Below are 12125 nucleotides of genomic sequence, written 5' to 3'. Positions count from 1 at the left end.
TTTGAGCCTGGCCCTCATTAGGAAGTCTCGCCCATGTGTGCTCTGCCCTCTCCTCCTCTCTACCTTGCTCCCTCAGCAGTTCATACGCTCCACCTCTGCCTCCTCTTATCTCTAGCAAAGCCCAGTCCTCCTGAGAGGGTGAGGCTGGGCTGGGCCATGTGGCTGCTGGCAGAGCTGTGCTGGCTGACATCTGTCCTATTTGTTGTCACCATCAAGCAGTATCATCAGGCTGGGCCCCAGTAGGTCCTTTGTCCCCTGTGGGTAATGATGTCTTGTCTGAGAACTTCTTCCATATCAAAGGGCAGCCTAATTTTTTTTTCTTTTAATTAATTATTTATTTTACTTTTCAATATTGTATTGGTTTTGCCATATATTGACTTGAATCCTCCATGGGTGTATATGTGCTCCCCATCCTGAACCCCCCTCCCACCTCCCTCCCCATCCCATCCCTCTGGGTCATCCCAGTGCACCAGCACGGAGCACCCTGTCTCATGCATCAAAACTGGGCTGGCGATTTGTTTCACATATGATAATTTACATGTTTCAATGCTGTTTTCCCATGTCATCCCGCCCTCACCCTCTCCCAGAGTCCAAAACACTGTTCAATACATCTGTGTCTTTTTTGCTGTCTCACATACAGAGTTATTGTTACCATCTTTCTAAATTCCATATATATGTGTTAGTATACTGTATTGGTGTTTTTCTTTCTGGCTTACTTCACTTTGGATAATAGGCTCCAGTTTCATCTACCTCATTAGAACGGATTCAAATGTATTCTTTTTAATGGCTGAGTAATATTCCATTGTGTATATGTACCACAGCTTTCTTATCCATTTATCTGCTGATGGACATCTAGGTTGCTTCCAGGGCAGCCTAATTTTAAGAGGAGACTCCAGTTCTGCCAATTCCTGAGGGCCTTCATCTTCTGCCTGCTCTACCCTGTGTCTGTACATAGCCTCCCCCTTCTCTCCCACAGAATAGGCCAGAGGTGGTAATTTGGAGCTGATTGATCAGGGAGGAAGAGGTAACATGCCTTTCTCTGGTCCATCTGAGCCACTGTCTGGGAATAGGAAATAGGGCAGGAGGGCTGTGAAACCAGGCTGGGATTAAATAGGAGTCTTTGACCAGTGTTTTCAGTTAGGTAGGGAGGATGACAAAAAAGTAAAATAGAATCTTTCATGTGATGAATTGACATATATGGAGCCCAAGGTCAGGGCTGAATTACAAAGGATAGAGTAGGAGTTACTGTAAGCAGCTTTCAGCCTATGTGCCATTAGAGCCGAGGTCAGAGGTCATTTTAGCCCTTGGGAAAACTGAGATTCGGAGGGAGGTTGAAGAGGTTGGTGTAGTCATTTAGCCAGTGACAGAGCTCAGGACTTCCCCCCCTCCAGGTCCCTCTGGCTGATCCTCTGGGGCTCAGAGGATCCAGAAACTCAGAGGTGTCAGGATGAGCCAAGAGGTTGTGGCCTCACCCTCCACTCCAGCTCAGGGAGGGAGGAGCTGGGACAGGCAGGATGCAGGATGAGGGAGCTTGTAGGAGAAAGGGCTGCGGCTGGTGGCTGCTTCTGTGCTGTCACTCAAGACAGAAGAAGAGAAATCTGCTAACTGGAGCTGTTCTTTGTTTTGCTCATTGAGTAACAGGACCACAGAGGACAGAGACACAGACATCATTCTCTCTCAGTATCTCCCCCATTTCTCAGGTGGGCAGAACCAAGGACAGGGTCCATTACAGAGGAGTCAGTGCAGGAGAGCAAATCCCTGATGCCAGAGTCTGGTCTCCTCTGCCACAAGCCAGATGTGACCTGGGGCCTGGCATGGGGTGGAGCTGCAGGAGTCAGTGAAGGCTCTGGAGATGTGTTCAACAGACACCTTCAGGAAGCCTTTTGGGATTACTGCACCTCCCTCCCTAATGCCAGCCCTGCCCTTTGGGGCAGCTGTTCCTCTGGGCAGGTACTCAGCAGAACTCCAAGTGTTGGTCTTTTGGGATGTTGTACTTGAGCTTGTGGGTTTCGAAGAGGTTGCTCAGCTCCTTCATGTAGTGCTGGTGCAGCCTGTCCACCTCCTCTTGGGAGGGATGTGGTGTTTTCGGCACCTCGATGGGCTTTCCCACTGAAAGACACAGAGGTGAGTGGTGGCCCAGAGTAGGAACCACTGGGGTCTCTGGATCCCATGGGGCAGGACCCCGTGCCGTGGTCACACCTACTGGAAAATGCCTGTATTGTTTCCCTTTCAACAGTATTTTGGGTGATCTAATCTAGATATTAGGACAACTCCAAAATTCTGAAATAATAAAAACACCTCCAGCTGGCCTTGCCACCTGCCAGACAATGTCCTAGGTGCTTTACTTGTATTATATCCTAAAATCTTCCTAACAATCCTATGGGGATTGAACCTGCTATTAGTCCATTTTAACAGGTAAGGTAGTGAGGCTCAGGGAGGTTAAGTAACTTATTGCAAGGTCACATAGCCAGGAAGAATCAGTGACAGATTGTAAGCCCTGAGGATGTGCTCTTAGACTCATGGACACGTGGATCTGGGAGTCTTAGATGCCATGAGTGGAAGTGTCTGTATGTCTGGGAGGAGGTGGCCCACAGCCCAAATGCCTCTTCTTCCTCTCCCTCCATGCTGGTCTGCAGTGTCCCCCATTCTAGGGAGGACATGGGAGGACCTTTCAACTGCCTTACTCTTGTTCTGCCTGGCTCAGAAAGCAGCTGTTCTGTGTTCTTCTCTAGGGAATGGTTCTGGAGGCATTAGTTATGAATTATATCCATGAAAATATTACCAGACAACCCAGGAAAAGTCATGGTGTAGAGGGTTGGCCAAGACTGTACTCAACTAGGAAATGATTGGGTGAGTGGAGATGAATAGACCTCTCTCTATAAGCTTTGCCGTTGGAACCTAGTTGGAATTTAAGACAAAAGAAAATGAGATGACCATATGGCAGAAAAGATGGTGTTAAGTCCAGGCACTAAAGCCCATGCCCATTATTTACAGGGAAATCCCTCAGGCTCTCCTTTATAGCCTGCTGATTGCTACTTTACACACAATTCTAACAGACCTGGAATGCCCTTCCCTTGTATTCATCTTCTCCAAAAGTCTTATGGGATTGTCTGGTCAGAATTAAGCCCTCCTTCTCTGGCATCATAAAAGTCAAGCAGATCCTGATTCAAGCCTCAGTGTTGTTACTAGAGGGAATGAGGATCTGTTTGAAGTGATTTACCTTCTCTGAGTCTCAGTTTGCCATCAATAAAATAGGGATGAGTGTCTACCTCCAAGGTTACCCAGAAAAGTGAGCTCTAAGGAGCCATTGCAGTGCCTGCCACACATCAGGTGCTTGGTAATCAGTAGTGGCTATGGTTCTTTGTACCTCAGTTACAGTTCTCATCCCAGACTGCCTTTTATCAGGGTTATTTGCCTGTGTGTCTATTTCACCCTCTAGAACATGAGCTCCACTTGGTCAAGGATATGTCCAACCCAAGTCCATGTTCTCTTGCGGCACAGAGCCCAGGCCTATTGCTCTGAAGCCTTCCCCCACCTCCCTACCCCAGCCCAGGTCTAGACTCACCCACAGTGGTGATGGGTAGGCGGTAGGGCATAACACCAAAACTGTACTGGAAGACTCCACGGCCATAGAAGAGCGGGATGGTAAGACCTATCTTCTTGTACAGTTGAACATTGAACCATTTCCACCAAAAGCCAGAATTCTTTGCACGGGAATATAAGTTATTGTCCCCAAAGGAGAAGATTGGCACCAGATCTGCTCTGGAAGGAGACAGGAGAGAGGGCATGTGGAGGGGCAAGAAGAGTCAAATTGGTCACCTAGCAGGAAGCTTGTGACAGAAACTGCAGCAGAGGACAAAGCCCTGGGCTGGAAGTAGGTGGCCTCGGGTAACTCCCAGTTGTGCTACAGCTTTGCTTTGTGATGGTGGGCAGGTCCCAGCTCCTCTTAGGATTGCCACCTCCCAGATGTACCACAACAAGGAGATCAGAATGTTGTAGAGTCCTCCCAAACATCAAACATCTGGGAAAATCTCTTCTGCTCCAGTTAGCTTGTGTTCTTCAGAGGTGCTTCAAGGTTGGATAACTGCTCTAAGCTGTGCCCCAAACTCCGTTCTCTCAGATCCCCTAGGTCTCAGATATAATGCCAACTTCAGGTAATATGACCCATCACACCTAGTCCTTTTTTTTTTTTCCCCCCACCCCGACACCTAGTCCTTTTGATCAACTAGTCTCCCTTCTAGAATCTTCTCTGGGTATTTGGACATGAGACAGTAAATATCTTGCTAAGTTATCCTCTCTGTGAATGGACTGAACATCTCTTGCTAAAAGAGGACCTGCCTTAATCTCTGCTGTATTCCCACCAAAACACAATCCTTGCCAATCTCCAGCTGAACCCAGAGCCCTCTCCCCAATACCCGTGCATCAGAGCGAGCCTGGCAAAGCCCTTGCGGTTCTGCAGCACCAGCTTGTTGGCTCCAGGTCTGGTTTTCAGTGCCTCCTTGACGCCCCCAATAGTGATACCCACTAGGTTGCCGCCTCCTTTCCTGCTCAGAATGTGAGCAACACTCTCCTTGTCTGTTGAGACCAGCCCTGGGGAGACAGTAATGTGGTTAGCTATGGGGTGAAGGGGGCAGGGGCCACAGAGGGGATGTGGTAGGTCCCTACTCACCCTCCCCCTACAGCTGGGAGTTCCCTGAGGACTGGGACTGAGTCATTCCCTTCTTCCCAACCTCTCACCAAGCTCATTGCTGGGAGCTGTGGGAAGTGCTTCCTTGGGCCTAGCCTCCTTCTCTACTACACATGTTCTTGGAGGAAATACAGAATTCTTAGAAGCCCTCCCTGAAATCCCTCCTCTATGCCTGCAGCCCTCATTTTCCTGGGCTCTCCAGTTCTGGGAAGGCTTACCCGCTTGCATGATGTAATCCCTGAAGAATGGGACCCAGAAATATATGTTTAACGTTGTTAGATGTGAGCGGATGCCAGGGAAAACTGAGGAGAAGCCCGTGCCCTCTGTGCACAGGTTGGTAAAAGATCCGATCGACAGGACTCCATGAGGGTGGAAACCAGCAAGGTAGTTCCGGGAGGGGTCCAACTCAGCGGTCTTGACTAGCTGCAGGGATGGAAACCTGGTGAATTGAGGCTGGACCTTATGCCCTCACTGGTCCACCTGCTGGCTTTCTGGGCTGACCTCTTCTATGTGTCCCCTGTGCCCAAGTGCTATCACATCCCATGTGAGTGTGCTGAGATTAGAGATGGCCTATCTGAGGATCCTTGTCCCCACTGCAGGTCTGGAGCTGAGGAGATGGTTTGGGAGTCTGTGGAATGAAGAGGGAGAGAATGGACCCATGAATGGAACCACCAGGGAAGGAAGGCCCCCTGCCCAAGGCAGAGGTAGGACTCCTGGGAGGGTGACAGGGACACAAGCCCCTGTCCTATGTGAAGGGAAACCTTATCCCAGGCAGAGTCCATCCAGAATGAATGAGCCATTGCAGGAGCGAGTGAGCATCCCTCCAAGACTGTGGCAGCTGGAGTTCTTAAGGAAGCCTATCACTTGTGTTTAGAAAGCTCCAAGACCCAGAAACAGTTTCCTAATTTTGCTTGAAATTCCACCGCTAAACTCTAGTTCACAAAAATCACAGCAGGTACTGTTAAAAGTTCAGGAATCCACAAGCCTTTGGTAGGGAGTGCAGAGGCTTGTCAATGTGGGGGAGCTCCAGTAGAGCATGGACTCCCACTTATGGGCTAGCCCATGATTCCTGCAGGGCCTGCACAGTGAAAGTGTGTAGAAGAGTTGGAGGATCTCCTGGGAGGTGCTGGGGTCCAGAATGTGAGGCCATTGAGCTATCTCTGCAGGCTCCCAGCCCAAGACAGGCAAGTCACTGGGCATATCATCCCGCCCTCTGCAGCCACTTGATGGTACTGTCTTCCCTCTGCAGGCCTGCAGTGGGCAAGAATCCTGAATGCTGTACATATGAAATTTCTGCAAATCAAATCCAGTGTCCCATCTGTCTTAATAGTGCCTTTGAGAAACCCTCCCCTGGGGTTACCTGTCTGGGTGAAGAGCATGAGGGCTGTGGATAGACAGTCACAGAGCCCCTCAGTACCATTTTCCTGGCAGACATTCAACTGACAACAGTTTTGGTTGCAAAGAGAGCCACCTGCTGTTCTTGGAGGCCCTGGGATGATCTGATATTTCATAAAATCCTCACAACCCAATAATGAATGTGGCATAATCTCTGCTTTACATGTGAAGAAATCAAGGTTCAATGAGACTAGCTCACCCCAAATCTGGTATGTTGCAGATCTGGTAGCAGAACCTATCCTGCCTAGCTCCACAGGTCATACTCTATCCATTTCTTCTCTTCTGTTTCCAAAGGAAAGCCACCTACCTCTTCCTGGCACCTTTCTGTGCCTCTACAACCTTTCCCTCCCCATCTGGACATTAAATCATCCCTTCCCAGGGCTTACACCCAAAGATTTAGTCTTTTTGTGATACAGGAAAGAAGTAGAAGTCTCAGTTCACTTAAAACAATGTCTCCCTCAATCTGGACTGACCTCTGAGTCCATGGTCAGGTGTCCACAATGACCTTAGGTCAGAGAGTCAGTCAGAGGCACTCAGAGTAGAAGGGAGCAGTATGTTTACTGGATACATGGGGAAACTGAGGAACTGATTGAGCAAGGCTCTGCCCAAGGACATAAAGCATACCGAAGTTTGGGGCAGAATAGATCCAGAGAACCAGTTCAGGGCTCTCTGCCTTGCTTCTTTACCCAAAGTTAAGACACAAACTTTGAAACCAGTAAAAGGACTTGTGTGACCTTGGTCATGCCTTTCTTTCTCACTGGGTATCAGTCTTCTTATTTGAAGAAGTGTGGGGCTAGATGTATTCTAAGGACATGACTTTATACCTGCAAACCCAAGCATGTCTGCTGAGCAGTTTACACCTATAAGACATATATATGTGCTACAATATATAGTTCACAGAGCTCCTTCAAATCCTGTTCATTCATCAGTCCTCATAGTGGCCCCACATCTCTGCAGGTGGTAAACTACCACCAGACAGAAGCTGACTCCTCCCCAGGCCACATAGTGGTGGAAGCCCAGCTCCTTCCTCCTAGCCTGGTATTCTGCTCACTGCACACAGGGCCACACTTCCCCACGGACATGTGGGGCACTACAGTCTTAGCTAGTCCCCAGCCACCCCATTACTCACCGAGATGGGGAAATAGTTCTTCATGTATTTCCATATGACCCAGCGCCTTGTGGCCTCATTGCGCCTGCCCCCCTGCCATGGCTTATTTTGGTCCAAGTACAACCAGATTGCGTACAGGATACTGAAGAACCAGAATCTTGTGAACAGAAGGCCTATGAAGACCACAACGCAGATAGGGGCTGGGGAGGGAATCAGGAGCTGTCAGTAGTCACAGGAATGAAGGAAAAAGCTCTCCCCATATGCCCAGCACTAGCAGCACTGTCCTGTCCAGCCCTCACCCCAGGAGGAAGGGGTCAACCTCCCCTGCCTTCAAGGAGAAAGGAATGCAGCCCTTCCAGTGTCGCACTGGGAACCTGAGTTTGTAGATAGACCTATCTACAAACTTTTCCCCACTGTACCAGGCTGCTCATTCATTCTATTCTTATCCCCTCCACCTCCCTCTCCATCCTATTAAGTAATTTGTATTTACCAAGGGATCAATAAAGACCTGATGGAGAAGTGATTAAATGAACCTTTGGGACCACAGAGAAAAGGGAGACATTCTCTCTGCCCAGCCCTCTTTCAGTATACCCTCAGCCCATCTTTCATAGATTTATCCCACCAGATTCCTCCTCTAATGAAGCTCTCCTATGGCTTTTTCATAACTTTGAGGCACAGTCCAAGCAGCTCATCCCAGCTTTCAAGCTCCCCATGACTGACTTGAGTCCCCTCCTGCTCCAGCTTCACTCACCCATATGCACCCCCATAGTCCAGCCACACTAAGCTGCTCAATGTTCCTACAACTCCCTGAGCTCTTTCTGTCTCTTAGCTTTTGCTCATGTTTCCTATGCCTGCCCTTCCCTCTCCTGCCAAAGGAGGGAGGTAGAGGCTAACACACTTGCCTGGGCAGTGAGTCAGGGGTACAGCATGAGTAAGGCTGGGCCCAGTGAGGAATTCCCCTCTGATCTTCGATTCTCAGTCCCTAACGCAGGTTAGTCCCAGCTTCACCTCAGAGATGGGGAGTTCTGTGGGGCTGTCATTAATCTAATGCCAATGGAACCTCATTCCCAGGGAATAATTCTCCCTCTCCAACTCACTGACTCCATTCAATCCCATGCATTCAAACTCTTAAAGAAGGTCCATTTCCACTTCTATTCCGTCTGAAAGTAGGGCAGATTGGGCTGTCATTCCTAGTAGGCTTCCAGGAAGAGGGGACGTTTGACTCAATTTAAATAGTAGTAAAATTCATAAGCCAGACAAAGTAGGTTGAAGCTCACAGATGCTCACTTTACACAGAGCTCCTGTGATGTGTCAGGTGCTGGTGGTACAACTGTGAACTGACAGAAATCCTGGCCTTCTCAAGCTGACTCCCGAAAATCTGGAGGAAGGCGACAGGACGCCAGTGGGGACAAGATGTCCAGGATTTTGACTTAGGTCTTATTTTATTTCATTTATTTATTTATTTGTCACTACAATGTGAAGAAAGCAATAAAACCCCAGCTAGGTTGCTGCCCTTGGACAAAATCAAAAGTCTGTGTGGGCCACTCCCCCTTTCAGAAAACCAGCTCTAGAGGGTAAAACCACATTGTTAATAGTGACTCCCTAGAGGGTAGTATTTGAGGACGTCTTTTACCTTTAGGATACACACTTTGTTTCAGTGTGCCACAGTAACATTAATAGTTTTGTACTGAGAAAATAAATGTTAGGAAAAAACCCATATGCAGGGTATTTCCATTTGATCTAAAGATTTCCCTACACCTCACCATCCCCCTCACCTGGGCTCACTCTTCAACTACTGTCAGCAGGAAAAATCCTAACCAGGGAGACTTTTCAATTTCTGAGGAAAGGAGACAACTTTTTTCACCTTATTACAACAAGGGGAAAAATGTAAAAGCCCACTTTACAGAGGCCCAGAGAGGGTATGTAGATTGGTTAGGTCACACAAAAAGTTAGTAGGATGAGATCTGTCATTCAATTCTACTATTTGGGTTACATTGTACTCCCAACATTCATTCATTCAACAAATATTCATTGACTTCAACTCTTTTAAGAGCTGGACATGCAGCTGAGAACAAGACAAACTTTGAAAGGATCTTACCTTCCTATATGAGATGTGAATTGTTAAAAGAAGGAAACAGAGTAAACAAAAAACCCGTTGTTTCTGGGCCCTGAGTCCACTGTGACAGGTCCTAGTTAACCACTCCAGTCAACTCTTGGCCCTTCCACCAAATGGTCTGCTCCATGTCCAGTGTGAACCAGCTATTCGCTATATGTATGGTGTTTACCCCCCCACTGGAAGCCATTACTCTCCTACCAGCCTTTAATTCCTGCCCTGTGGATCCAACTCCTAACCATCTCTCTACCTACTGTCAGCCTCCCTTGACCAGAGAAGGCAGTCTTTACCCTAAACATCAGACTGTAAATATTTTAGACTTTGCAGCCAAAAAGGCAACTCAGAGGATATTATATACAGAGCTGAGGATTTAAAATGTAAAAACCATTCTTGGCTCATGGGCTGTGCTGTGCTGTGCTAAGTCACTTTAGTCGTGTCCGACTATTTGTGACCTCCATGGACTATAGCCCACCAGACTTCTCTGTCCATGGGGTTTTCCAGGCAAAAACACTGGAGTGGGTTGCCATTTCCTCCTCCAGGGGATCTTCCCAGCCCAGGGATTGAACCAGCATCTCTTAGTTCTCCTGCATTGGCAGGTAGGTTCTTTACCACTAGCACCACCTGGGAAGCCCAGGTGACTTCCCTGGTGGCTCAGATGGTAAAGAATCTGTCTGTGATGAGGGAGACCTAGATTTGAACCCTGGGTTGGGAAGATCCCCTGGAGAAGGGAACAGCTACCTACTCCAGTATTCTAGCCTACAGAATTCCAAATTCCATGGACTGTACAGTTTATGGGGTCACAAAGAGTCAGATACAACTGGGTGACTATTTCACTTTCAAGGGCTGTACCAATATAATAATAATGAGTGAGCTGGATTTGGCCCATGGGGCATAATTTGGAGACCCCTGATACAGTTTGTTACTGCTCCCTGTCATTAATTTATACCCTACACCCTAAACACAGTAGATCCATTGGCTTCAGCCATAGGGACCTATACCACAAAGATTGGACCTTATCATTCCCATACCTAAAGCCCTCCTGGGGCTCCCTTTGTCCCCAGGATAAGGGACAAGGTACAAGCTCCTGCTCCTGGCACCAGTGGACCCAGATCCCTTTCCTTAGCTGCCCTCCCTCTAGCTCCAGGACCAAGGCTACTTGACTTCCCAGTATTCCAGATTGGGCAGGGGGTAGGTGCAGCCAGTCAGACACACTCCTGCTGGCAAAGCACTCTGAAGGCCAGCTGAGCAAATTGTCCTTCATACCAGGCCATCCCTAGGTGCTGAGCTCAGCAGCCCTTTTAGGGCTTTCTCCCATCAATGCACTCTGTGCTCCAGAAGTGGCAGGTGTCCATGGCCTCCTGTTCCCAGCCCAGCCTGTCTTACGCAAGACCATGAAGCAGAAGATCCAATGCAGGACCACGAAGGTCTGTAGTCTGCGCTCCAGTGGCACAAACAAAGGCGCGAACTCCACCATGCTGGCTCCTCTGTGGGTTCTGGAGGCTTCTCTGAGTTCTGCTGTGGTCTGAGACGCCTGCTGGTGTTTGCTGCTGTCAGAGATTGTCTAAGCATTTATGGGTTCTGAAGTGGGTGGGTGACCCCAACATCTTCCTGCCCCCGCTTGGCAAGGATCTCTTTCTTAGGAGAAATCTTTGAACCCACATTCCTGGCTCCATGTAAAATAGAGGAAGGAAAGGACATTTGCCTCTTCAAGCAATGTTTTATCTGCCAGATCTTCTTTCTCTGTTTGCTTGAATCTTGCCACATGCTTGAATCATGTGCCACTTGGCACATGAAGCAACAAATATAGTGCAACCTTGTCTTCTTTCCACCTTCCCAGTTACCTGGCTATGATAATTGTCTCCTTTCATTTGCCAGATCCACTGTTCCCCTCCACGAATTTGTAATTACACTTCCCATCTAAAAATCCCTTGGCCTTACCATCTCCTCCACCTCCTGCCCTATTCCTCAGCTCACCTGCACAGCACAACTCTTGGAAGAGCTGTCATTGTCTCTTGGAAGACAATGATAGCTGTCAGCTCCACACCCTTCCCTCCCATTTTCTCCTCCCTCCTCCAGACTTCAGACATCACTGTTCCATGGAGCTGCCCTTGACAAGTTCACCAGTGGCCTCCACACTGCTGAATCCAGTGGTCAATTCTCAGTTCTCATCTTGACCTCTCAGCAACCTCAGACACAATTGGCCCCTCCCTCCTCCTTGAAACCACTTGGTCTGTGGACCCCACCCTCTCCTGGTTTCTCTCCTGCCCCTCTGAGTGCCCCTCGGTCTCCACGGTGGCTCTTGTCCTTCACCAGGCTAAGTGTTTGAGGGTCTTTCTGCTCTCTCTGTCCCTGGACCCTCCCTCCTCTCCTGTAGAGACCTCATCCAGGCTCATGGCCTTGAAGTCTGTCTACAGAATGAACACTTCCAAACTGCATCTCCTGCCTGACCTTCTCTTGGGCTCCAGACTTGACTAAGTAGTTGGGTACTTGACATTCTCCCTGATAGTCTGCTCGGCACCTCCACCACAGCTTGTCTAAAACTGAACTTGACTTCCCCTCACCTGCCTGTGTTTTAGTCTCCATATAGCCACTGCTACTGCTGCTAAGTCGCTTCAGTCGTCTGACCCTGTGTGATCCCATAGACGGCAGCCCACCAGGCTCCCCCATCCCTAGGACTCTCCAGGCAAGAACACTGGAGTGGGTTGCCATTTCCTTCTCCAATGCATGAAAGTGAAAAGTGAAAGTGAAGTCGCTCAGTCGTGTCCGACTCTTAGCAACCCCATGGACTGCAGCCTACCAGGCTCCTCCGTCCATGGGATTTT

General features: G+C 48.7%; 1 protein-coding gene and 1 long non-coding RNA gene across 4 annotated transcripts in view; one reads left to right on the top strand and one right to left on the bottom strand.

Annotated features, from left to right (window-relative positions):
• Positions 1-12125, top strand: part of LOC122449563 — a 44872-nt gene that overhangs the window by 30973 nt on the left and 1774 nt on the right. The window contains exon 5 of one of the 3 annotated variants that reach the window (XR_006271970.1): positions 5287-5391. The exons of the other annotated variants lie outside the window; for them this stretch is intronic. This is a non-coding gene — a long non-coding RNA (uncharacterized LOC122449563). The remainder of the gene's footprint in view (positions 1-5286; positions 5392-12125) is intronic. 3 annotated transcript variants of the gene reach the window in all.
• On the bottom strand, positions 1112-10865 carry LOC122449560 (2-acylglycerol O-acyltransferase 2-like). The gene is made up of 6 exons (XM_043481274.1): positions 10687-10865; positions 7212-7390; positions 4906-5110; positions 4416-4590; positions 3566-3762; positions 1112-2109 (listed from the first exon to the last, which is right to left on the bottom strand). The coding sequence occupies exons 1-6, from the start codon at positions 10775-10777 to the stop codon at positions 1955-1957; spliced, it is 1002 nt and encodes a 333-aa protein (XP_043337209.1). The 5' UTR covers positions 10778-10865; the 3' UTR covers positions 1112-1954.

Source organism: Cervus canadensis, chromosome 11, assembly GCF_019320065.1.
Source record: "Cervus canadensis isolate Bull #8, Minnesota chromosome 11, ASM1932006v1, whole genome shotgun sequence".
In the NCBI taxonomy this organism is placed as follows: Eukaryota; Metazoa; Chordata; class Mammalia; order Artiodactyla; family Cervidae; genus Cervus; species Cervus canadensis.
This window is presented reverse-complemented; position numbering and strand designations above follow the sequence as displayed.

Bases quoted from the DNA above. Each gene is read 5' to 3' on its own strand.
- LOC122449560 (XM_043481274.1), bottom strand. From the start codon at position 10,777: ATGGTGGAGTTCGCGCCTTTGTTTGTGCCACTGGAGCGCAGACTACAG. The intron at 4,591-4,905 runs GTAAGCCTTCCC...CTGTCTCCCCAG, and splicing joins GGATTACATCATGCAAGCGG to GGCTGGTCTCAACAGACAAG. The intron at 2,110-3,565 runs GTGAGTCTAGAC...TGTGTCTTTCAG, and splicing joins CCTACCCATCACCACTGTGG to TGGGAAAGCCCATCGAGGTG.